The following is a 27,217-nucleotide window of genomic DNA, read 5'->3' on the forward strand; positions in this document are numbered from 1 at the left end:
GCAAGAAGAAAACATACCAGATCGATCGAGCCAGCGTCTGGCCTCATCGGGAAGCCGTTAACGTGCTTCGGCTGAAAATCACCGGCAATTGCAGCCCTGACTCGGGCCGCGACTCCGTCATCCGCCGGAGCCTCGTTGGACGTCCGGCACGCCTCGAGGTCACGAGATGAAATGCCAGGGCCCATCTCATCCATCCTCAACGGCCGTGACATCAAAGGGAGAACTCTCCGGTGATGGACGGCCGAGAGGACGAGGGCGGCGGTCAAGCCCTCCGAGCGCAGCTTCTTCATGGCGTCGAGGAGGGGGTCGAGCCAGGATTGGTGAGCCTGGATGACGCCGTAAGTCCAATTCTCCGGACGCTCCGTGATCAAGCGGCCGGTGTAGGCAGGCAGCAGGTCGTCGTCATTTCGCAAGTAGAACCACTGGGAATCCCAGCCGGCATGGTTGGTCGACAGTCCCACCGGGATGTACTCGCGCGGCCTCTCCGACTTCCCCATCTTTAGTACGAGATTGAGGCAACCCGCTCGCACAGGTTTCCTCACGCCGGTGGTCCCAGTGGGGGCGTTGAAGAGCTCACCCCTGTAGAGGTGGAGCCACAGATCCCAGTGGGGCATCATCCCCAGATAGCCCTCACACACCGCGACGAAGACCGCCGCGACAGTGATGGCGTTTGGGGAGAAATGCTGGAGCTCCACTCCATAGTGGAAGCAGAGGGCCCGCATGAAGCGGCTCGGGGGAGCGCCCAAGCCGTGGTGGTGGAACTTGGCGAATGACACCACATAGCCCTCGGGCGGCTGGGGCTCCCTGTGACTCGCCGGCGGCGCGATCCACTCTGGCGACGATAGCGAGGTACAGCGGTGCAGCAGTCCCTCTTTCTCAAGCTCTAACAACCGGCGCTCCGTCATCGACGACGGGCGCCAGTCGTCGGCGGCAACGAGTCTTACAGGCATCTCGACTAGAGGGACGGAGGATTCGCTACAGCCCAAGGAGGCGTGTGCGCGTGAGACGGCAAGAGAACTAAGGCAGCGAGAAGGCAAAGGCAGCAAGAAAATGAAAGCGAGAAGGCGGAAGGGAGAGGAACGGCGGCGACGCCACGACGTATTTATAGGCAGCAGTCCGCCAACGGACAGATCCGAGAAATAAGGTAACTCCCTCCCTTAAATGCGCCACCTAACCGTCTCTTTCCCACGCAGGCGTGGCGCCCCGAATTCCACGCCGACGCGGTGTCGTAACGTCACCCGCCTAAAAAGGTGCGTCCAACGGGCAGAAAGGCGAACCGCCACGGCCACTTCCTTCCCTTGTAAGCCAAGGGACGTACCCGCGAGAGTCTCGAGAGGTCGATGGCTGGCCCGCCGAAAGGGTTCGACAGCCGATCTCGAGCGCCAGAGTCAGGGATCCCCAGCGAGCGGTCGAAGATCGAGGCCCGCCTCGAGGACTCGCTGGCGATGTTCAAGGTAGGGTCGAGACAGTCGAGAGGAATCCCCCCGACGGGAGGCATCGAGCCGCCAGACTCTATCGAATGAGACTGGTATCCCCGACCACATCGATCCCGCTTTATGAGAACGCCTCCGGGCTACAGCTGACCCCCTCGAAAGGGGCACAGGTTCTCACTTGGACTACCCGTCAGGAACTCAATCTGGGGTGGAAGACGCTCGCTCTACCGAGAGTACGTCGAAACCCCCGGGCACAACGAGCCAATCAGAACCTTCCACCACTGGTGTCGGAAGCGCTTCTGCAAATTAGACAACATAACCCTCGAAGGAGTCAAAAACTCCTCCGAGAGCTCGGGGACTACCCCCGCGGGGTCGCTCACGCGCCCCCACGGAAATTCGACCGCAAAACAAAGCCTCCACTCGAGCGCTAGCGCTCAAATGGAGGCTCGGGGGCTACTGTCGAGGGTATCAGTAAGGGGTACCCTCACCGATGTGCATTACGAGATTGCCCGTACGCAGGTCAAGGCCTTCAATTCGACGCTCTAATCTTACGTATGCGCTGCCATCGACGGCCGCAACCTCGAAGATGGAAATAGCGTCGAGTGAATTGATCAGGCGTCGAGCGCCGGTTACCGTCGAATACGGAACAGGCTCACGTGAACCGGTGGGCGTCGAGCGCAAGGACGCCGCCCGCCGCCTGACGCGCGCACGCGGGCCAGGGCATTAAATGCGCCTGATGCTTCCCCACCTAACACACAGGACACGGGAGGCGTGATAGGGAACAGGCTTCCGTCCCATCGATCTTTTTGCAGCCTTCCCGCCGAACGACCCAGGGCATGACAGGGCGCGGGAAACAAGGATGGGACGTCTAATCGGGACCCCCTCGAGACGTCTAAAATCAGCGCTCCGGATATCAGCACAATGTACGGCATCTGACCCTCGACCAGACAGGGATCCTTCCAGGGGACGGGTTGGGCATCGACTTACTACATCCCAACCACTCCGCCGGATTTGTCGCCGGATCGTACAAGCGTGCATCCGTCGAACCAATCCAAGACGGCGCGCAGAGCATAATGCAGGGGCACGCGTAATCATCACCAGGCTATTAAGACGGGACGGCTCGAGGCCATGCCGGTACGGAAGCCTCAAGTAGGTCAGCGCTCCATACTGCTATCGACTCCTATTCTGACGCCTATACATGTACCTTGGGTCTCTCCTTGGAACTATAAAAGGAGGGACTCAGGAATAGAACACACGAGACATCACGACACAACACGACACCCATACGCAGTAGAACTCACACACTTCATACCACGCTTGTATTCACCCCTGTACAAGCACTTCGGTGCAAGATAATACAAACTCTCTCCCCCCCGCTGGACGTAGGGCCTTCTCTTGCCCGAACCAGGATAAATCTCTGTGTCTTCTTGCATCACCATCTGGGAAAGGGAGCACGCATACAAATTTACTCGTTGGTGTGACCCCCGGTGGGGAAAACACCGACATAGAGTCATTGGCTCCTTCACTGGGCAAAATACGGACGTGCTGCAAGAGACCACCGGACGCACAAACCCTGCGTCCGGTGCTCTAGAGGAAGCCACGTGTCAACCTTTTGAACCACGCGCGTTGATCTCTATTACGGTCAAGAACAAACCACCAGACGCGCTCAAGTTAGCACCGGACGTGTCCGGTGCACACCGGTCACGTGCGCAGAGAGGTCTACAAACGCACGGGGTCACTGGACCCACACCATAGGACATGCCCTGAGCGTCCGATCCCTTACCTAGAGAGCACGACAAACGCTTAGGGGCACCGAACCCAAACCACCGAACGCGCCCTGAGCGTCCGGTGCTCTCAGTCAGAGTCACCCGCAGAAGTCAGGTAGCACCGAACGCGCCAACGGGGTTTAACCCGCGTTCGGTGCAGAGCGTCCGGTGCCTAACCCTAATAGAGCCAGGCACTGACAGCACACCGGACGCGCAGGCTCAGCGTCCGGTGCCTCCACGGCCAGCGTCCGGTGAGTGTTTCTCTTCTCTAAACTTCCCATCGGCGTAATAGAAAATATACATTACATTTTCTCAAAAGCGCCGAATCCCACTGAGCAAGCTCGGCGGGAGGGAGAGAGGAATCCAAACCCCTCTCTACCCTTCAACCTCCACCTCCTTCTCAAAGTGTGCCAACACCACCAAGTGTGTACCAACAAGTGCATGTGTGTTAGCATTTTCACAATCATTTTCTTCAAAGGAGTTAAGTTAGCTCACTAGATTCTAAATGCATGCACATGAACAATGACACGTAGTGGCACTTGATAACCGCTTAGCTAAAGAATTCCCCTGTTTAATAGTACAGCTATCTATCCTAAATGTGATCACACCCTCTATGGTGTCTTGATCATCAAAACTAAAACCCTAAGCATTGCCTTGAACTCTATATGATTTTGTTTTCTCTTTCTTCTTTTGCAAGTTGAGCACTTGATCATCTCGTGGTCATCACCGTCATCACCATGATCATCTCTTGCTCCATCACTTGGCATGTACCAACCTCATTAAGCCTAACACACTTAGTATAGAGGTTAGTACTAGGGTTTCATCAATTATCCAAAACCAAACTAGGGCTTTCAACAGTTCCATAGGATAGGCTCGAGATGAGTGTGGTGGGTACCAAGTAGGACCAACACACCTGCGTGAGCAACGAGTGACAGACTTGTGGGCTTTATATATATGTATATATATGTATTCTTTTAGTGATATTGTGATAATCTATTTGCCTGGACACTCTATGGAAGTACTTAAAACTATTGGTCGATTATTCCTTTCTCTGTATAAAGTGTGCAGTTAAATTTGAGCCACATGAAGTGTGTACTTAAAACACACTTCCTAGCTCCCTATCATGCACTCATGCACATAACTTAAATGCAGAGCAAGTAGCACAACTATATGTAGTATATTGAAGGGACTTACATGTAATAGCGTTAGCACGAACAATAATCTAGAGGTGGAAGTGTGTTTGAGAGAATAATGAATAGGATATTTTGGTGCAACAATCCAACGTTGGGTCGTCGGTCTGCCTGCAACTGATCTATAGATTTTCATTTGGCATGGGCACTATGGGCTGGCCCAAGCACGACACTAAGAAGCACGACATAGGCCCGGCCCAGCCCGACCCGTGTCTGTCGTGTCCGTGCCTGACACGGCTTGTTCGTAGTACCGTGCTTGGGCCACGACTTCGGCTCGTAAGGCTAGCACGGGCACGACACGAATTTTGGGTCGGCACTATGCGGTCCGATCTATATCCACTGTCTGATCTCATGCCCCTGGCTGCATCCCATGGGGGGCATGCCATTCCCCGTATGCCCCCCACCACATCACACCGCATAGGTTTGATTCGATCCCTTACCTCATTTTCTTCTTTCAAAAAATAAGATTTGGGAAGAGATCGGGGTAGGCCACGAGTGGATTGGCGTTGAAGCCGGAGGACAAGCATCGCCACGACAGATCGGCGGATCGGGCGACGACGGCAATCTAGCAATGAATGGGTGGCAGGTGAGGTGCCGGGTGGTACCCGAGGTGGGCGACAGTCTGCTAAAGCTAGGGAAATAAATTATTTTCCTCCATATTTAAGTTTTCCTTTTGCATACATTGTTTGCAATATGGGGGTACAGGTACACATCATCTCCTAATATTATATAAAATTTGACTATGCACACGAGCCATGGTGGCTTAGGGCAGTCATAATGCAAGACTCTATCATAGAGTCCAAGATAATTAATTACATATTATTTATGGTATTTTGCTGATGTGGTAGCATATTTATTAAAGAAAGAGGTAGAAAAAATAAGACTCCAAGTCTTATTTAGACTCTAAGTCTACATTGTTCGAGGTAATAAATAACTTTAGACTTTATGATAAAGTCTGCATTGTGAGTGCGCTTAGGAAGCCGTCTGTAGGGATCATCTATTCTAGAGTCACTGAAAAATATTCAAGTTACAAAAACTAGAAAGAGATTCGTCTTGCTTGACTACACTGTCTATCCCTTGTCCTATATACAACACTAGTTCTGAAATCTGAATTGCACAGAAATTTTGCTTGCCTCCTGTGGCTACTTGTGTTTAGAAAGGACAAGTAGCTTTGTTGCAATTTCAAGATCTGTGACTTCTTAAGTATGATAGTCCCATTGTAGTATGCTAGAATTATAGTCTATTCATTACAAGTCTTTTGTAATGAATTAAGGCCTTGTTGAGTTCTGAATTTTTTTGGTTTTGGATACTGTAACACTTTTATTTTTTATTTTTCAATTATTGTCCAATTATGAACTAACTAGACTCAAAAGATTCATCTTGCGATTTACAGGTAAACTATGCAATTACTTTTTGTTTTCACCTATAATTAGTGCTTTATGCATGTGCCGCAAGATCGATGTAACGAGGAATCTTGAAAAGTTTTTGGTTTTTGGGATGAACTAAACAAGGCCTAAATATTTACCTACATTTCATTGAGTCACTAATTAGGGTTTCTAATGGAACATACTAAACTGGATCATAATTCAATACTACGGGTATATGGTTGAAGACATGTTATTATATAAAATATCAAGAAGGGTGGCCTTGGTATACCAATTCTGTATGAAGCAAACTGATAATTCAAAGAGATGGTTAGTTCTAAAAGGTTGAATAATAAATTAATCTTGTTACGGTGACATGAACTTTTATGTGTGTATGCATAAATGTACAATACTATAAATACATACCTTGATTGCAAACCATCAATGAGAATTTTAGGCCATCCACAAAATTCATTTTGTAATATTGACATTCCAAACATCACCCTCGCATTATTGGTCTTTGTAACAATACAACACATTTATGCTCAAATTATGAGGGTAGTATTTGTTTCCATTGCAAAGCAATAGAGTTGGTGAGCTTGCAATGCCGCAGGCTTCGTTAATTTCATAAGCTCTGCCTTTTGAATTAAATGTTATTTTAACGTTGATATTTAATTTCATATTATTGTCATTTTATCGTGCGATCTGTGTATTTGTAGTATATAAAAGTTTAGTTGTCCCGTAACAACGTACGGGCACGCTACCTAGTCTAGATATAAATACATCTAAATAGATAGTAAATAAAGTTTATAAATTTTGAAAAGCTAAATCGCCTTACAATTTAGAATAGAGAAAAAATTCCAACAGGGGTTAAACCTCTCCTGTTTCTTATAAAGGAAAGTGTCTGGCCAAAGGGATCGACTTCTTCTCCCCAAGACCCCAACGCTTCCTTTCCCCGCGCCGTTATCACACAAGGCGAAGCGGCTCGGGGACGAGCAGCGGCGAAAATCCCATCGAGGGCCTCTCCCCCGCCCCGTCCCTCTCCTGCGTGCAGCCGTCGAGCCTCTTCTCTCCGCAACTCGCCATCCTTGTCGATCTGGGAGACGGCCTCCACAGGGCCATCTCTCTCTCGCTCTTTCCCCTCCGATCCGACCGGTGTGGGCTGCGGCCGGCGCGATACGGCCCCCTCCCGCCCCCCTATGCCGTAAGCGAGCAATCAGAACCCCGATCACCCGCACGCCGGCGCGCCGGTGTCTTCTTCGCCACCATGAACTCCATCGAGCCCTTCAACCGGTGTGCCCCGACCCTACTCCATTCTCGAAACCCTAGCCGCAGCCGTTTCTGACCTTGGCGTGGCATCTGGTGGGTTGGTTTTCTGGCAGGCTGGTGAGGCTGGCGGCCCGCGCCTTCTACGATGACGTCTCCATGAAGGGCGACAACCAGCCCAAGACTTCCCGCGGGGACAACCGTGGCATGGCCGTCGTCGTCCTGGACGCGCTCACCAGGTACCGGATGCGAACTATTTCTGTTGAACCGTCTGTCGGTTACGATAAGGTTGGAGTGGCGAATGGTTCCTTAAGCAAATAATTTGCTGCTAGTCTTCAATTTTGCATGAGCACCTTGCCTTCATATGCCATCAACACACCCCACCTGCTGGCCCAGTGACACCACACTCATGCTATATCAGTTAATAAAAAAACTAGATACTCGGAAGATATGTATCTATGTTTTCAAATCGTCTAATCAACCCTGGTTGCCATGGCACTGATAAAGTGATCAGTCGTCGATAATCTCAATTTGTCGAGCCTAACTAACCCTAGTTGTCCTCTATGTAGCAGGACCAATATAATATAGCATTTAGTATAAAGGCTATATGAACCAAGTTTGAAGATGGAATGTATGGTTACTTGATCACTTACTGATGAGGTTTGATTTGTGAAGTGTCCAAAACTCCATATTCAAGTTTTAAGGCAAGCAAAGTATGGCCAAAATAGATCTAGAAAGCAAGAAGAACAAGAGCTAACAGCAAGAAGCGGAGAAGGAGGATGTACACTAACAGTTGGTCAAGGAGCTTATCTTTCAAATCCCTTTCAGCAGGCGGTGCCTTGGCTGGAGAGTGAGAAGGTGCCTGTAGCTAGAGAGGGTGCGCCGCCGAGACGGCGAGACCTGCTGCTGAGGCAGGCGGTGGCTGCAGTGCAGGAATGCACGGGAGAGAGAGAGAGAGGAGAGTGGAAAGGTAGTAAACTAAACCCTATCAGGAAAAAAAAACAATGAGCCTAATGGGTCAACAGGACAGATGTCAGCCAATGATGAAAATGAAATCCGCCTGCTAGTCATCCATGCCCAAATTGTCTGATTAGTCATGATTATCCCCTAAAAAAAGTACTAATTGGATGACTTGGTTTCTAGTCGCTAGTCGAATAGGTGGGCATAATAACACTGATATGTATAGGCAGCGTATCCGTATTGCATACACATCCGGTATGCAATACAAGGCCTCACCCACACCCACATATCCAGGCAGCATAGGTTTTCTGTAGTGTAACCTAACCACCTATTTGATTTTTTTGGTCTGATTGATTTATGCAAAAGTTATTCTACTTCCACCTCAGACGGCAGTGGGTCCGGGAGGAAGATTTGGCTAAAGCATTGAAGCTCCACTCGAAACAGCTGCGTCGCATTCTCCGTTTCTTTGAAGAGGAGAAACTAGTCACAAGGGATCATCGGAAGGAGGTTAGTTTTATTTATGTATATTGATCTGTTGTTGAACATGCATAGCTACGATTCCTTTTTGTAGATATGAGCAAGTTCCAACTGCCAACTGGTGACAAAATGTCCTTGTTGTCTATTTACCTTAATGGTGTTAAGCTGTAAGGAAGATAATTCAAAATTTTCAAGCCTTGAAAATGTGTTTGACACTTATCAAGTAACTAGGGGTGGGCAGAAATTTATTCATCTAGAGTTCTCCATCACGAAGTTGGTTGCTGGCTGCAGAAATTTGTATTCAAACAATTACTTGAATAGTTTCATTTCTTTCTTTTTTTTTGCGACAAATGAATAGTTTCATTTCTCGCTATCTGAAAGTGTGCCAGCGAATATCTTGTGATTTCATAACTCGTATTTCCTTTGTGTGTGGTTCCTTGTCTTCTTATCTGATCTGATTTTGTATTTCCTTTGATCTTTTTTGCTGCAGTCAGCAAAAAATGCAAAAGCACATAATGCTGCAGCTGCAGCTGCTAATGATGGTCAACCAGTTGCCAAGGAGGGAGAAGAGAAAGTAAAGATGCACACACATTCATACTGTTGCTTGGATTATGCTCAGGTTAGTCTTCTAAAACCTATGCCATTAAGTTGTTATTGTTTTTATAGATAAGAGTGTTCTTTTTAAGAAAAAGAACAAGATATCTGTATGTTGCCTTTAATTACTTGCAGGAAGTACTTTTTTTTTATTTCCCTTAGCAATGATGAAGTACATTTATTTTATAGACTACTAATGCTTTGGGATTCTCCTGTTATATTTCTTAATGAATTGGCCTTGATTGCAAAGTGGGAGAAATTTTATTAGTACTGTATTATCATGAGTTAATCCTTCTTTCTGTTTGATAATTTTAGCCTTGTAGGAAAAATATTTGACCTCCATTATTTGTAACATTTCCCTTGCAAACGAAGCTGTATTTGGGCCTAGTCTTAGTAGTCCATGCTGGGTTCTAGGGTGAATGCAAAAGTGATATTGAAGAGTAATACATATACAAGAGCTTCTTTAACTCGATATATATACTAGCTTACAGAGCACCTCCTTTGAATTTGGATTTATATCTGACTCTTTGTTTGCTCTCAAGCAATTCAAGTCTTCAATTTTAAGCCGCTTATAACATCAATCCATGGACCTCTTTGTTTTGGTTTCTGGCAACTGCACGTCGCGTTGTGGTAGTGTGTCGATTTTCTTGTGTCTTGCATCCTGCAGTTCAATGGGGGCGTCCCTCTGTGGAGGCGTTCACCTGACGCACCCTTGACGTGCTGTGTTTGGAGGGATTATTGCCACTTATCTGGTATAATTGATGCTGACTCTCAGACTAACAGGCCCCATGTTCAACCAACATTTGAAAATGTCCATTTCACGCGTGCACAGACATGTGGCAAAAAACATCTTATCAACTGCTTTGTTCTCAGCTAGAACTTTATAGAACTTCCTGTATTAAAAAAAACTGCCGACAATCCTATGTTCTCTCAGTGTCATGCAAATGAAACTTCTCATCTATACTCCCTCTATCCCAAATAAATAACTTTTTGAGGTTTAGAATTTGTCCCCAAAAATGAACATTCTACAAAAACATGGGACACTGCCTCTTAATGCGGAAGCTAATCACAGGTGCATGCAAATGACAATTGCCAAATACAGAGATATCCTCCGGGAAGGGAAAGAAGATGAGGGTACATTCGTCTTTTGCCAGCGTCCTTAATTTGCTTGTCTGAATTTCCAGAAAGTTATTTATTTTGGGATGGAGGGAGTACATAGCGTTAATGGGCTTTAGTATTATCTTCTGAACATGTATGCTGGTTATATTGCGGGCATTTCTCTTGTTCTGTTCTCTTTTGCTGAAAACACCTGTATATGGATCAATGCAAAAACATCACTGGTTGTTTGCTCGAGCTTAGTTATCATTTACATTTTCATCAGTTTGTTGATATTTGTGTATGAAATTCACCATTATACTAAGAACATTATGTCCCCATTCATCTTTCCTCTGTCGCTAGTTCTGTAATCCAATACAAATTATAATGGATGTTTGTCCTCCCAAAACACAGATCTGTGATGTTGTAAGGTACCGGATCCACCGCATGAAGAAAAAATTGAAGGATGAATTGGACAGCAGAAATACAATTCAACACTATATATGTCCTAGCTGTAATAAAAGGTAGTAGGTGTTGTCTAGTTTATTCATGCTAGGCAGAAAACTGGTGTGCTCTGGTAACTTTTTCTTCTGATCTGCAGATACTCCGCCTTTGATGCACTACAACTGGTAAGCTACACGGATGAGTACTTCCATTGTGAAACTTGCAATGGTGAACTGGTTGCAGAGAGTGACAAGCTTGCTTCTGAGGAAATGGGAGATGGTGATGATAATGTTAGAAAGCGCAGGCGTGAGAAATTAAAGGACATGCAGCAAAGAATTGAAGTTAGTATTCGGTTATCTTTGGAACTCTTCTAAGTTTTAATGCCAAAATTTACGTGCTCAGTTTCTTTGGAACTCTTCTAAGTTTTAATGTCAAAATTTACGTGCTCAGTCTAAATATTATGGAAGGAAAAAAATGTAAGTTGTTTTCAGCATTCCAGCACAACTCCCGCTGAGAATAGCTGGTTGACAAAGGAAATAGTTCTGTTCTTGATTGAGGAAGTCAACCAAATAGTTTGGAAGAAAACAAGAACACATATATAGCTGCACTGATGTAATATTGTAAAACTGATATGAACTTCCACCTGTGACAGGAATGGCCTATTATCACCATGAACGTCACCAACTTTGCTATAGCCTTTAGAGGTTACACATTTTTTGATATTGTAAATAGCAATTATCCAACCGGTATAAGGGCCTGTTTGGATACCAAGGCTAATTGTTAGCTAGCTAAAAATTAGCCCTAGTGCATCCAAACAAGAGGGCTACTAGGTGGGCTGATTTTTGAGCCAAGCTTTCAATTGGTTGTTAGCCAACTTCAGCTATTTTTTAGCTCCGACTAGTGACCAGTGACTAGCTAAAAATTCCACCTAATTTTTAGCTCCACACAGGCCCTAAAACCAATCATTTCATGCCCTTCACTGTCTGCTTACAGTTTTTTAGAATTTATATAATCTGTTTGCCTAGAGTCAGGAAATAATTTGATCCATACCACTACAAGTGCTTGGATGAGAAATTGAGAATATTAGTCTCTTCGGTAAAAAAAAAGATTATTGGGAAAAGAATGAATCGTGTTCTATATGCAACATATTGGAGGTGATTGCATGTATACCGATCTATCAACAAGTGTCTCAGAATCTTGTTCTTGGTATTTAAGAATCTGACTGAGGTATGTTCTTAATATTGTTTTTCTATTACTTTAGGAGCAATTGAAGCCATTGGTTGCACAACTTGATAGAGTGAAGAATCTGCCTGCACCTGAGTTTGGGAGTCTACAAACATGGGAAAGAGCAAATATTGGTGCTTTTGCAATTGGTGACCCTGCTGCAGCTGATTCTTCCAGGAATTCACAAGGGCAGTATGGTACACCAATGCCATTCATTGGAGAGACAAAGGTAAGACTTTCCACTTTCATATAGCTCCAAGTGCTACTGGATCTTCTTGGTTGTATATTCGACATAATTAAGTTAGATTTCAACTTTTTTCCATATTCCAATGAACCTCTGAATCATATTAGTCCATCATCTTCACAGAAGTCCACTCTTTTTTTTCCCTACTATTCATCAAAATAAGAGAAACTCTTTGAATCACATCAGAAGTTTTCACATTTGTACCTTTTGTTGAATGAGGTTATGATATTTCCATAAAAAAAATTCTCACCAATGCATTTATGTGTTTAATATGGAGTCACCACACGTTTGCTTAGCTTGTGTCGCATATAGTTTTTGCACTTTACGGCCATACCTTTGCTCTATCAGTGAGATATCTGTTTCATTTTTCAGGTTGAAGTTGTGATTGATGGCGTGAAAGAAGAAGGTGCTGAATCAGGTAAAAATGGTTCTGAACTGAAAGTCTTACCTCCATGGATGATCAAAGATGGCATGAATCTTACAAAGGAACAAAGAGGAGAGAAAATTGAGCCACAAAAACTTGAAATATCTGAAGCCAAAGATGACAAGAAACAGGACTCGAAAGATGATCAAAGTGTACAGGTCAGCTCAGGAATAGACATATACTGGACTTTAGATCAGTAAAGAATCTACCATTCAGAATTTTTATATTATCTTTTATTTTTATCCTGTAGGAAGAATACATAAAGGCTTATTATGAGGCCTTGAGGAAAAAGCAGGAAGAGGAAGAAGCAAAAAGGAGAATGCAACAGGAAGGCAAGATTTCTGTCCCAGATTCTCAAACTGAACGCCAAGTGGGCAAGAAATACAAGCGGGACGATGATGATGAAGGTATTGAATGGGAAGAGCATCAACCTACAGGTACAGGTTTCTTTTGGTTACTCTCTTTTAGCTTCAACCAATTTAAGTTTTCTGTATTCTGTATCTGAAATGCTTGTATCAGTAAAAACTGGTCTTCCATCCTATCTTCAAACTATATCCATGTATTTAATGTGTGGACATGGTACAATAACTGATTCAAAAAATACTCCCTCCAGTTTCCAAATATGTCGTTTTAGAGCATCTCCAACGGTTTCACAAATGGGCTTTGCATTCTTGTTTTTGCAAAAAAAGTCTTAAAAACTTCTATCCAACGGTTTGGCAAATGGGCTTTGCATTTTGGTTAACTTGGCAAATTCCTGGCCAGGTTTGGCATATATGCCAACCGTGTATTGCGCTTGGCATCGCATAGCCCCATGCGTTTTCCTTCCCCGTGTGTGGTTCCCCTGCCGCCGCCATTTTCTTCCTGCGGAAAGTTGGAGGCCACGATCTTTCGGTTCTGCACATCGCTGGACAAACCTTGGAGATCCTGGTGGAGTTGTCAGCGACATGGATTCCGTCCAGGATGAGGACATAGCGACGACGCTATAGAGTACAGCAACCCTGCTAGCTGATTTAGCCTGACCTGACTGAAGCCGTCTTGTCGCCTTGATCTTCTAGTACGCTAGCTGCATTCCAAGAAGCCCTGGCGGCTGCAAGCAGTCTCCGTCGTCCTGATCTATTCTCTTCCTTCAAGTGCACACATGATCGGGAACTGGAAGGCGGCGGCGCCAGGAATAGCGCGCGACAAATAGTGCGCGAAGAAAGACGCGCGACCGAGTCGATGGCGTGAAGAAAATTTTCGCCTGAAAAAATAACCGCTGGGTCCACACTTTGGGTTTTGCCAACTTAATTTTGCCAAACCATTGTAGGTAACCTTTTTTTTCTCTTCCCCATATTGATTTGAGACTTGGCAAACTCCATGTTTTGCCAAGGATAAAATGCAAAACCGTTGGAGATGCTCTTAGGGGGGAAATGAAAGTAGCTTAAAAGATGTCGTTTCACCATTCTGTGACTCAGCAGGGCTAAAATACCCCTTCATGCATGCAAGCATTAATGCCAATGCTTCGTCTCCCACATATTCAACTGTTGGAGCTCACGTGCGCCGCGCATGCTGCTGTCCTCCAGTTTGCATTGCAAGAGGGAAAAGTGCAAGAATAAAATGAACAAAAAAACTTGAGGTAAATTTTGGCACGTCGCAGCTATGCTAGCCAAGTGCGCAATGTGAATTTTGTGCAGAGGCCAAAGCTTGGCACGGCGCGCTGTGAAAATTTTGTGCAGCTGCAAAATTTTGGCACATCGCAGCCATGCCAGCCTAAAGCTCGAAAGAAAAAAAAAACATTCATGCAAGCTACGATGCCATGCAAAAAGTCTGGCAAGTGCAAAAACATTTGGCAGCGAGGATTCAAACCCCGGCCACACGACACACTGCATAGGATAGTAACCAATCGAGCCAGTGGAGATTACTGATGTTGAGCACCCCTTGACACTATTTAATACGGGCAAAGAAGGAAATATACACCCTAGTTAATGACTCCTTAGTATGTGTGATTATGTCCAAAACGACATATTTGGAAACCAGAGGGAGCAAGTCTGACTAACTTTTTTGGCTTTCCTTGAATAAAGTTTATACATGTATTTGAGGTACTTTTTTTTTCTTTTCTAACTATTATAAGCCTTAAATACTGGTCTAAGAGTATCTCCAAAGATTCTTTCTTAAACTCAATCTCTAAATCCTCATTTGGAGTCATTTCAATAAAAATAGCACTTCATATCTTTTCACCCTCCAACAGTTTTTATATATCTTGTGTGACTCTAGAGAGCTAACCCCGCTCTCCATCTTTGGCTAGTCAGAAATCAGGAATAGAGAATATCAATATTTGGATGTTTAATTAGAGAATTTGGAGGGCATTTTGCACTATTCCTATCAATATGGATGGATATAAAGAGGCTCTTGGAGTTCCTCTAATCAACAATTGAGACATGTTTTCTCATAGCTTCTGATCCCTCATCACCATGTCATTGATATCAAACATCAACTACCTTTGTACTTCCATTCCTGAATGATAAGCATGTTGTATAGGGAAAAATCAAAATTTACAAACTGTACCAACAATTGTTCGAATTATATAAAAGTTTAGGACATAAAACTTGTATCAATACATTTCTATTTTAAAAAGTGCCTCCAAGATGATATTGATACCTGAGCAAATGATAACATATTGTAAGAAATTAAGGGTCAAAATATATTTTGTATGACTTTTGCTGATCAAAGTATGTTATGTTATAACAGTTTTATGAATGGTGTCGAGGTACCTTGACAGAGACTACCTTGGGTCTGTGCTTTAATTATTTTACAACTACTTTAAACTCTGGTGAATTTTTTAATGTCATAATCTGTTTTTGTTATAATGTTTCGACCTCCACTTTTGCAGTTAATGTACCCATGTAGATTTTGCATCCACTATTCTGCCTAATCTGTTCAAAAATGTGTAGGGAATGCAACCGAAACATACAAATTGGCAGATTTGAATGCGGAGGCCCAAGAATCTGGCGATGAGGAAGATGATAATGAGTGGGAGGAGGGTTAATGCTTGAAAGATAACAGGCGACCCCTGCTCCCTCAGAAATTTTGAACTGGTATCCCACCAGAGGTCGAAAATATTTCACTGGCCTGATTATGTCGCACGCATGATCAAGAGAAACTTGTCCAAATGAAAAGCCAGCTCCTATATTTTTTTTTAGTTGAAAATGTACAAAATATACTTAAACATTTGAGCAGAGGGTGAACATTTTTCCCCTGTTATTTTGAAGAGCTGTTGTAGTCTTGTAGACTATTATTGTGCATCTGTTTGTCTGAAAGGAATTACAGAGTTCAACTTTTACACGTACATGCACGTTTTATGTCCTGAGTAAAAATGCAATCGTTACAGTTGCCATTCATCGATACCCACGTCCGACAGATAGTTAATGGCTATCTCGTGATCTAAGGGCGTGTTTGCTAAAGGGCCCAGGGGGTGGCCCAAGCTCCCTGGCTGCAGCAGCTCGTGTTTGGTGTCGCTGATCCAGCCACGGAGCCTTGGGCCAGGCCTTAGAAAAACAATGGGGGGTATCATTTTTTTTTAGAGCCGGGCTGGACTGAGCAATCATCTGACCTGATTGGTGCAAACACTGCCTACCTCCGCTTCCTATCTTCTATTTGGCTGGCAAGCACAATCTCTACTGGGGCTCTGCGTGGGTCGTAACCAAATATGGTCATGTGTACTGTTTGCACCATAGCCAGGCCCGCTAGCCAGGCTGGCCTGAGCACTCTAACAAACACGCCCTAAGTTTCTAAGTTTCAGCATAAAGTATCTTGCAATGGTGATTTGCTGTTGCACTGGAAACCTCCGCGTCGTGGGCATTCTTTCGAAGCATTAGACAAATTATTTGAATTGCTCAAAGTCAATTTTGCAAAGATTCTGAATTATCTGTCAAGAATGTAAATGCTGCAGTTCACCATCAAAAGAACAGAGTAGATTGAACCACAATTTGATTGGCTGTTTGAATAGTCGTTGTGTAGCGTAATCTAAATCGGTGTATGTATACGTAACATCTTGGTACTTGCTATGGTGAACCTGCTTTGAGCACTATACAAGACTGCATAAAAGGCTGTGGACAACCAAATACATGTAGCCTGCATTACACGCAAGTCTACATATACTAGTATAGAAAATAATCAGGCCCATATACACATCCAAAATTGAATTTGACGAATCTCTAACATGTTATAAACTGTTGGCGAACAAATGAAGATATGTATCAGTAACACAATGATCACATAATAAGTTCATAATTTTTAAGAATTTAATCTAAACATGAAGCGAGAAAAGTAGAAAACTGACCAATTGAATAATGATTCACAAGAACTGACTACCATTCCTACTAACTACAATCTACAGCATAGAAATCCATGCATAAAGATGGTCGGTCCTTAACAAGCTATCATCTATGGTCTATAACTTACTATAACACACCTAATTTAACCTCATTTACCACAACAAAGAAAACATAGTGATCTTGGCCAGTGTTTACACCTTCCTACACTGTATATATAGGCAAAGAAGTGAACCAATTATTTGTGGTTACATGCTACCGGGACCTCCCTTACTGGCGCCTTGCAGCTGCTCCATCGGGGAGTTAGCTATGCTGCTTACCGACCCATGGGTCTGGGAGCTCAGCTGCGGGCTTGGGGGAGGACCTGGAGTGGCTACAGGGTTGACCACGTTATTGCTCATTTGCTGCAGCGTTCCTGAGCTCAACTGGGGGCTCATGGCAGCCTGCTGTCCCATTTGCTGTGGGCTTATCTGCTGCTGCTGCTGCATCATCAGCGACTGCTGCGAGCCAGCAGGTGAGCCCACCTGTGCCTGCTGTAACGGAGATCCCATTTGTTGTTGTTGTTGCTGCTGCTGTTGCTGCTGCAGTTGTTGTTGGAGCTGCTGCTGCTGCTGCAGTTGTTGCTGTATTTGTTGCTGTTGCTGTAGCTGCTGCAGTTGCTGCTGCTGCGGGTTCTGATGGAGCTGCTGCTGTTGCTGGGGGTTCTGTTGGAGCTGCTGCTGCTGCTGCAACTGCTGCTGGAGCTGCATTTGCTGTTGCGCGTTCAGCTGAAAGTTACCTCCTGGAATTTTTGGAGGGCCCATAGACGACATCATGGCCCTCTGCAGGGGACCAAGGTTGCTTCTGTTTAGCGGCTGGCCCATCATAGATAAGCCAGCTGAACTAGGAAGGATTGGAGAGCTGCTTCCAGGCATTCCAACCATTCCAGGATACATGCCTGCTGCCCTTTGTTGTGCCAAACCGATACGCATCTTGGCAAAAGTAGCAGGGTTCATACCTGGCCGAAGTCCAGCTGCAGCAAGATTGGATGCCATTCCCATGTTCATTGGATTGGAATTGTTACCTAAGCCTGACATCGATCCCATGGGGGAGGATATTGGACGCACGTTGCCCATTCCCATAACATTACCAAGGCCACCAAGACCAACAACATTGTTAACCATATTGCCCATGTTCATGGCTGAGCCGAGGCCCATCATCACTTTCCTAGACATAGGTTGTTGCTGTTGTGCCTGTAGCATCTGAAGCTGCAAGGATGAAGGAGGAGCCTTATTGTTACCTATCTGGCTTGAGCCCATTGTGAGATTTGAGCCAGGCCCCAACATCTGTGATAATGGGCTCGTGGGCAGAAGCTGAGGTCTTTGCATCTGGTTCAGTGGAAGAGAGGATGGTTGCTGCATCTGGGCTTGAGCATTTTGCTGCAGTGGCTGCTGCTGTGGCTGTTGCTGCTGCGGCTGCTGAACCAAATTTTGGTCAAGTTGCTGGCTCCTTGCAGGCATGGCTGCCCCTTGCATATAACCTTGCTGCATTGCTAGAACCTGGTTGCTACTCGCAGATGAAAGCATCCTATTGACAGGAAGCTGTTGCATCTGTGTTCCAGGTGGCACATTTGCATGGGCTGCAGCATTAAGTTGTTGGCTTACACCTCCCTCTTGCTTTACATCACTCACTAAATTGTCTGGTAAAATTCCAGACAGCGTACTGAGGTTAGCAAGGGGGGTGCCGCGCACGACTTTATCATCAGCTTTAGAATGCCCATCTTGCAACATCTAGAGCAAAAGGTACAGAAAGGTAAAGAAAAATGAGAAGATTGACTTAAGCATCTTACTATTTAGGGCTTAGGGTTATGGAACTTACAAGGGGAATAAGCTGCTCTGCAAGCAAGTCAGCATAGTACTGCAAGAGCAAATAATTGAAAAGTTAGGACAGAAATAAAGCATTAAACAATATGCCTAGTGTTTCAGGGCCTTTATGCTACAAAGGGAAACAGTGAAAACTTGAGAGATAACAACAAACCTTTGTTGGTAATATGAATACACAATCATGCGCATTCGGACCATCAAAATCTTCTAGATCTCCATATTGCATTTTTACAGTTTCATCAGAAATTTCCTTGAAAATAACCTGGAATGGCCTTGAATGACCTGTAGGACAGTGTGAATCAGATTAACTGAAGGTACTGTGGCTTTTCTTTCCTGTGGACCTTTTCAGCAAAATGTCTGTAAAGCATACCTTGGTACATGCGGTTTGTGCTCACAAAGTTTATTACCCTAGTCTTGCACGTGTTTATAGTTCCACTAATCATAGAATTACAAAGAGGTCTTGTTGTATCTATATAATCCTCAGAATGGAAACAACTATTGAGACATCTAGCTACATCTGGATGACTTTGATTGGTAATGGTTTTCTTTTGAGATATTTTATCAACCTTGTTCTTCTTATTGAGAAGCTGGTACCTGAAAAGAATATGCAACAATAAGTACATGTAGAAAGATGGCAATGGCTAAAAACGAAAAATAGTATACAATGCAATGGCCTACACGTCAAATTCACAACCTGCAACCCAAAACTTCCTAAAAAGGTGCCTCCCATGACAGACTTCCAAAGATACTAAGAAAAGAAGGGAAAGTGACAACAAAATTTCGTGAAGGGAGAGAACAGATGTGAAAATTATGCCATACCGATGGGAAATATTATCAATTTTTGCAAATTTATCAAGGATTGCTTGGTCTCCCATAGGTGTGGTCCCAATCGATGGGCTGCTCGCATTCAGCGGAGCATGCATATTTGAAACACTGGCTGGAGACCCAACAGCACTCACAGGCGGTTGAGTTTTGGGGACAGAATTTGTTTTCCTCTTTGAGGAAGCAACAGCTGGCTGTTGTATTCGGTGCATGGAATCATTAGGGCTGGAAGCTACAGAAGGAAATCCAACTGCAGCACTGGAATTTGCAGCAAATTTATCTTTCTGTGCCCCTATTACAGCTGATGTCACAGCAGAACCAAACTGGCCACCCATTGAACTGCTTGATATCTCTCCAGATTTCGAGGACACTGGAGACTGAACCATAGGCCCAGAAGGGGCACGAGAGCTAGGTGCTAATTTTCTTCTTGGAATTATTTCTTCTTTTTTCAAGTCCTTCTCAGCTGCGAACCGAGTATTTTGCCACTGTCCCATGTTTGGAACATTGTTTCTTGCCGCTGATTGCTGTGGTAAATGTTGAGCCTGGGATTGCTGCTGATCCAGCATGGAACTTTCAGGTGCCATAGACTGCAAGGCGTCTTTCGACTTATCAGAACCATCCATCTGCTCTTGCTTAGCACCGTATCTCAAATTTTGCTGATGATTGAAATATAAGGAAGATCCTGGATCTTGCATGTTGTTCATCATCGAAGAAGGATATCTCTGACCACTCAGTGAAGATGCATACTGCATCCCCTTGACATCTAATTGTGGATGCAGTTGATGGTTCTTCCATTGCATCTCCAGCCCACCAAGGGGTTGAGGCCTTATCTGCTGCTGCTGTACATCATCAATGCCACCAGTTGGCTTTATTCTCTTAGGATCTTGAAGCGGGGCATCTTGCATTTCTCTCTTCACAGATAGAAGGCCATTGGCAGCCACAGTGTCATTGTAACCAATCATGCTCTGGGGAGATGAAATGCTTGAATTGATTCCAGAAAAATTGGCAGGCAGTCCTGCCATACGATCATTACCAGCAGCAGAATAACTTAATGCTTGCTGTAGACCAGATTGGGACAAAAGCATTCTGGCAGCATCTTGTGAAGAATTATTTGGTCTAAGTGTCTGAGAACCACCCGAGACCGAGATATTTTGGATGGTAATGTTATCACCAACCTGCTGAGCTGCATTACTGCTGGTGATGCCCATGTCATCAACTTTGGCATTTTCAGGTAACCTATCAATGCAAACCTTTTTACCATGAGACATGTTACTGGATGTGACAACAACTTCAGGATTTTGCCTCAGCCTCCTCTTTTTTCCTATACCGAGGCTCAACTGCAAGTAACATAAGAGGCTTAGTTTGAAACATATATACCTATCATGATAATATTTTCTGTTCAGCATGTGCCCATACCTTATGCGGAACAGGATCCTGACAAAGTCGATCCAGTTTAGGTGTAGGGTCTAAGCAAAGTTCTGGTTGTAGAGCTCTCACAATGCGAGCCTCAGCTTCCTAGAAAAACATGCATATCACAATAGCCCATATGGTTTGGCAAAGCAAATTGAATTGCATTAACTGAAATTTCAGGTTACTCTATTACAGAAGTTCATTTAGGTATCCAACCATACATATATTTTACATTTTTATTACTGTGTCATGCTATTCCAGTGTTACTAATCAGTTATTGTAGAACTAACTTGCAATTGCTAAGTATTAGCTACACAAATGATTAAATTCAGTTAATACATTCTCAAATAAGCAATTTCCTATAGATACTAGAGTATAAAAACTGCAAGTGCAGATGCCAAAATGAGCCATGTTAAAATTCCAACTAATAGAATAGATAGATGTTACACAGCATACTTACCACAAAATCCCTGTAAGTCCAGGAATCATCAGATAGAAGGGTAATGTCCTTTACAACATTCTCAAAGGTCATTCGTAGTCGCACTTTATTCACAATAGGTAAACCTAGCTCAGCAGATGATGCAGGCGCTTGGTTGGACACATGCTTTCGGTAGTCACGTATCTAAAAAAAATCCCATTACTTATATCGATGTACGACAATGAAGTATGAAGTACTGCTAAAGACTCAAGTGGCCTCTTATCAATAAGGTATAGTAACACATGACCATGAGTACATGACACAACATGATGGTTCACGATAATGTATAACCATTGTTTCTGAAAAAAGTGTTAGGAAAAAGGTGGTAGGTTGGCATATTGTAGAACATGTTGGCAGTAAAGCTAGCCAAACTTCTAGTTTTTGTCTTTTAAAGAAGGATTTCTCCAATATAGTGTAAAACCTCAGTACAAAAATTGTGACAGTATGCTTTTTGAACCATGTATCAGAGAAACCAAGCACAACTTATTACTTATAAGAGAATAAATTTCAGAAAGGTTTCAGCATGTTGCAGTTCAATAGCATTGCATGCATAACATTTCTTAAGTATGATAAAACAACTTACCTCACAAACAACTGATCCATTATAGTACTTGCTTGGTATCTCATCAAGAATATCGCCTGGTAGCCTTCCAGCTTCAATGGCCTTGAGATAATGAGTAAAATCATAAAAATATAATTAGAGTCATGTAGATCAATATTTAACATATTATTTTTAGCCAGCTAAATGGAAAAACCTGGTCAATCAGTTAGGAAGCTCAAAAAAACAAAGCAAAAATATTTGTCTAGTACTCAAAACGTCTGCACACTTCAGAGAAAATTTCCACTCATAATATGGTAGTGTATGAAAATGACCATGCACAGGAAACTTGGGCTCTTGGGCTACAGGATGCTAAGGTCAACTATAGGGTCACACCAATGTTGTAATCGTATGGTCTTCTAGAAGAATAGAACTTCATAACAATGTAAGAGGTGCTGATCTGAAAGCTTCTATTTTGCTTTTTCAGATGGGACTCAACAGTCAACATTCTTGGTTGAGATCGCAAAAGGAATATGCGTAAACTATTCCTTACTCAATAGGGTATTGGTAATGATTTTTTTATTCAAATCCAACCCAATTTCATAATTTTGCACCAACCGTTCAAGTTTACATAAACAATATTGATGCAAACATGATAGACTTTTCCCCTCCAAAGTTTTAGTTTATCCCAGCTATTTATATTCGAATTTGGTAAAAAAATATACATATTTCACTGTCATAAGCCTTAGTTTGAAGAATTCAACAAATTTAATGTGAACTCCAGTTTCTTTCAATGAGATAGGTAAATGGAAATGACTATAATTGGATAGAATCTCATTGGTATCTTACAATTACCCAAGTTTTTGCATCTGGATGGAAAGTATAAGGCCCTGTTTGGAACACAAGAATTTTTCCCTATTCCTCCTATGAAATTCCTGCATTCCAAACACAAGAATTTTTCCCTATTCCTCCTGCAAAATTCCTGCGTTCCAAACAGGCCTTAAACATTGCCCCAACTCTATCCATATTACAACATACAATAATCATATTTCAAGTCAAGCAATTAAAATTGTGTTTGTACTAAAAATAGTAAATGTGGTATGAACCAAATTAGTTGGTTTTCACACCTAATTTGGCTCCAATTTTTGGGTATGACATTGCATGCACTATGGAAATGTCATCCAAGGACACAACTAAAACAAAACTTGCAAGCAAGTGATACCATACTTACAGAGAATAACTTTTCCGATGCTCTATCATAGGGATGCAGTGTTTTGCTGTCCTGGATTGAGGTCTGACTAGGATCCATCTGAACATATATGTATTTTATGTCAGCAGTATATTCATAGTTGAATGCCTTTCTCTCGAGTTCCAGAAAAACCAATGCCAACAAGAATAGTAACTGAAATTCACTACATAGATTTCCAGATGAAAAACTCACAGATGCTGACTTTGAAATGAGATAACCTCTCTCATAGAGGCTAAATGTGAAAGAAACCTCATGATCTGCAATACAACGTTGAGTGCATAACATAAAACAGTGTATATACAAAAACCGATACAAATAAAAAATCTTCAACTGTTCAAAATACCTGGCAAAATTTCCTTGGAGCACGCTGGTAAAATTTTGATTCCATTGACATCTTTTCCTCTCTCAACGAAGTTGTCCTGCACAAAGATATTAAATAAGCATTCGATCATAGCAAACTAAGTTATTATGCAGAAAAGAGAATTGCATGTCAAAGTCAAATTAATAAAAGCAAATACAAAGAGAAAATCAGAAAAGCAAAAGTATATAATTTTTTAAACATGTTGTAAGTATCTTCTCTCCAATCATTTTAAGCTAACAGAAGATCTGGCAACAAGATTTGGACCATCTACTGTCCACTTGAAGTTTAACACTCCAGGTACATCTATCCATGCCAATACTTAATTTTACATTGCTATACCACAAAGAGTGAATCCAATTGGTATGGCTTGTCAAAAAAAAAAAAAGGCTACTTGAACACTAGAGCAACAATCCATGGAGGATGCAACGGAAAGAGCTGGACAAGACAACATCCCTGGTCTCAACTGATACTAGTACAACTCAAAAAGAATCTCCAGTATTGGTTAATTGGAGGGTAGGAGCATTGCCTTGCTTCATGGCAAATACTCCTGGGCCAATCCTTCCAAACCGCACCTAAAATGCTCTAGACCCAACGGGCAATCAAAATTAGGGTAATTGACAACCAAGCAATTAGCTAGAGTACTTCACAAGATAAAAAAAAGCTCTACGGTAGATACTGAGTTCAAGCAGCCCAAATTGCCACCCTCTTAATTCAGCTTCCATAGCCGAACTGCCACACATAGCCATAAAAAAAACCGAGCCTAACACCAACACAAGAGAGGGGAAAAAAAAGGTTTCAATTCCTCTCCCCCCACCACCCCATTCAGTCTTTGAATGTTCAATCCCTCCGAAGGAAAACGCGATTGAGTGTCCAACACAAGCTTTCGAGCCGAAATCACCCAAAATATTAAACCTTGTAGCGAATTAACGAAATTCGCCTGAAAAACACCAAATTCGAAACAAAGATCAGATTTTTCATCAGTTCCCCACACAAATTGATTTCCGCTACCAGATCCCCAGCCCCACTGTCGCTAACCAGACCATCTCGAAACGAGACACAAACCCAAGCGAGCAAGCGACAGAAAGCACGAGCGCCTCACCTCGCGTCTCGACTCAGACAGGGACCCCTCCTTCTCCCCCGTGGCCGGCTTTTCCGCCTCCGCCGCCTGTGCCAGCGCCGCGGACGCCGAGCGCGCGGCCGGGTGCACGCGGACCCCGACCTTGGACAGCTTGAACGAGATCCCCATCCCCACGGGGGGCGCCGCCCCGCGGCGACAACCTAGGCTTCCTCCCCCTCAACCTCCTCCGCCGGTTCCTTCAACGCCGACGAGCTCGTGCGTGCGAGGGGGTTATAGAGGTGAGCTCGGTGTACGGTGACGCGGCTGTATGTAGTATGCCTCTTGCAGGGAGGGTGCGTGTTACTGACATGTGGGGTCAGCAAATGTGGGTCAGGGGGCCGCGTACGCTGGTGTACAGACCGCCACTGATGGACTGGGTTTATATCGAGTGACTCGCTTGCGTGCGTGGACTTCGTTCAGGCGCTTCCGCAAGAAGCCGCCGGCTTCCTAGTCCGTTCTGCTCGCGCTTTTCTCCCGAGGGGTAGCTTCTCGAAAATATTTCTTAGGCCTTGTTTATCCAAAAAAAAAAATTTTAGATTTTGACGCATAGCACTTTCATTTTTATTTAACAAATATATCCAATCATAGAGCAACTAGGCTTAAAAGATTCGTCTTGTGATTACAGATAAACTGTACAATTAGTTATTTTTTTTATCTATATTTAATGTTCCATGCATGTGCCACAAGATTCGATGGGGAATCTTGTAAAGTTTTGGGTTTTTGGTGCATCTAAACAAGGCTTTATTTTTATCACTATCGGCTAATAGTTAGAGCATCTCTAACAGATTTGATAAAATTATTTTCTAAACTATAAGATTTAGTAATTGTGTAAAATAAAAAACTCATTTAAAACATAGAATTCTATAATAACTTTTGTATATGATGGCTAGTGAGGACGACATGTTATATATGACAACAAAAAGTTTAGGAATAGCAAACTTGTTATTTTAGCAAACCAGATAGCACACCTGTTTGGACTTTAACTCTTGCTTTAAAAATATGAAAATAGCCTAGATAACATAGATAGCATATCTGTTGGAGTTGCTCTTAGAGTATCTTCAAGACATTAGCTAAATCATTTTCTAAAGATAAATTTAGTTATTGTTGAAGGAAAATTGTTTCCAACCGACTCTGTAAATGATTTTTTAAATTTAGTAGCTTTCTATCCCACCTTATTTGCTCTCTACTTTTGGATAGTCTACTAACTAGTCATCCTTTATAGAGTCTATTGAAGTACTATAATATTTTTTTGTCAAATTTATTTTAGAAAGTAGCTAAATCAGTATAGCTAGTCCTTTTGACTAATCTTTTGAAGATGCTCTTAGAGCAACTCTGTTGACACCGTTTTTGGGCACGTGTCTAGGATGGCAGGATAAGGTGGCAGTACGATGTTTACAAAGTGGGTTGCCGATGAGGATGGTTGCCGATGAGGGAGAAGTTGAACGTGACTAAGTCCACAGGCAGTAATATGGTGCCGATGGCTAGATAAGAAAGTCTGCCGATGACTATGGCAAAGGGTCTGCCGATGATGCAAAGAGGGAGTCCGGAAGCTGCCGGTCGTTATGTGGAGGAGTTTCGGTTTGTCATGAGGGATGGTTTTGTTATTTCCTTAATTATTTGCATCGTTTTGTATACGGATTCCGTGTAATTTGGAATTCGAATTCTAATCGTGTCTGGTTGTAGCTCTTTGAGCAAGGTATAAATATAGACCCTAGGGCCTTGTAATAAAAAATCAATCAATGAATCAAACACACGTTTTTACTCATATTCCAGCATTTACTTTTCGACGACTTCGTCATACTTTTTCCTTTTGTTACGAGTTCTTAGGAATTCGTCGACTTAAGCTCGGCGTGTTCTCAAGTTCCGCGTGAGTACCTCTTAGCCGTGACATCCGGGCGCATCGCTGTTGTCAGGACTAAAGTATTCGAGTTATCACCTTTGCCGATAGCAAGGTCAAATCGGCTGGCACGCCTTAACGTTTGAATCGGGTATTAGCCCTTTGTGTTTGCAGATCAGTTTTGCATCAACACATCTTTTGGCACGCCCAGTGGGACAGGATTCAAGATCAAGATCAACATGTCGATCTCTGACCTCGATCAAGAGAACGTCATCCCCGTGACGGAGGCCAACCTCAAGGATGAGCAGAAGCAAGCTATTGCCCAAGCCATGGAAGAGTTCAAGCAGCAATGCCTGAGGTCTTTCAGCATAAACAGGAGCGGCGAAGTGGTCCAGAAAGATGCACTGCCGGCACCACGGCAGGTTACCTTTGACGCCAATCCTGGCAAGCTTCAAGATATGGTTGACAATGCCATCAATCGAGCGTTGATTAACCAAGCTGGTGTACTGTTGTCGGTGTTTTTTCCCCCGGGGGGTCACACCAACGAGTAAAATTGTATGCGTGCTCCCCTTTCCGGATGGTGATGCAAGAAGACACAGAGATTTATCCTGGTTCGGGCAAGAGAAGGCCCTACGTCCAGCGGGGGGAGAGAGTTTGTATTATCTTGCACCTAAGTGCTTGTACAGGGGCGAATACAAGCGTGGTATGAAGTGTGTAGCTCTACTACGGGTGTGTGTGTGTTCTTGTGTTGT

General features: G+C 43.6%; 2 protein-coding genes across 2 annotated transcripts; one reads left to right on the top strand and one right to left on the bottom strand.

The window, feature by feature from the left end:
• On the top strand, window positions 6,674-15,819 carry LOC8067870 (transcription initiation factor IIE subunit alpha). Its single transcript, XM_002464648.2, has 10 exons — window positions 6,674-7,046; window positions 7,136-7,258; window positions 8,366-8,486; window positions 8,947-9,075; window positions 10,560-10,669; window positions 10,747-10,930; window positions 11,851-12,042; window positions 12,430-12,639; window positions 12,732-12,918; window positions 15,412-15,819. The coding sequence occupies exons 1-10, from the start codon at window positions 7,021-7,023 to the stop codon at window positions 15,504-15,506; spliced, it is 1,377 nt and encodes a 458-aa protein (XP_002464693.1). The 5' UTR covers window positions 6,674-7,020; the 3' UTR covers window positions 15,507-15,819.
• Window positions 16,713-24,931, bottom strand: LOC8067871. The gene is made up of 12 exons (XM_002467256.2): window positions 24,611-24,931; window positions 23,494-23,569; window positions 23,343-23,407; window positions 23,133-23,210; window positions 21,947-22,027; window positions 21,346-21,507; window positions 20,892-20,990; window positions 19,473-20,812; window positions 19,024-19,247; window positions 18,808-18,935; window positions 18,649-18,687; window positions 16,713-18,560 (listed from the first exon to the last, which is right to left on the bottom strand). Exons 1-12 carry the CDS (start codon window positions 24,755-24,757, stop codon window positions 17,040-17,042), a joined length of 3,960 nt encoding a protein of 1,319 aa, XP_002467301.2. The 5' UTR covers window positions 24,758-24,931; the 3' UTR covers window positions 16,713-17,039.

Source organism: Sorghum bicolor, chromosome 1 (assembly GCF_000003195.3).
Source record: "Sorghum bicolor cultivar BTx623 chromosome 1, Sorghum_bicolor_NCBIv3, whole genome shotgun sequence".
NCBI lineage: Eukaryota > Viridiplantae > Streptophyta > Magnoliopsida > Poales > Poaceae > Sorghum > Sorghum bicolor.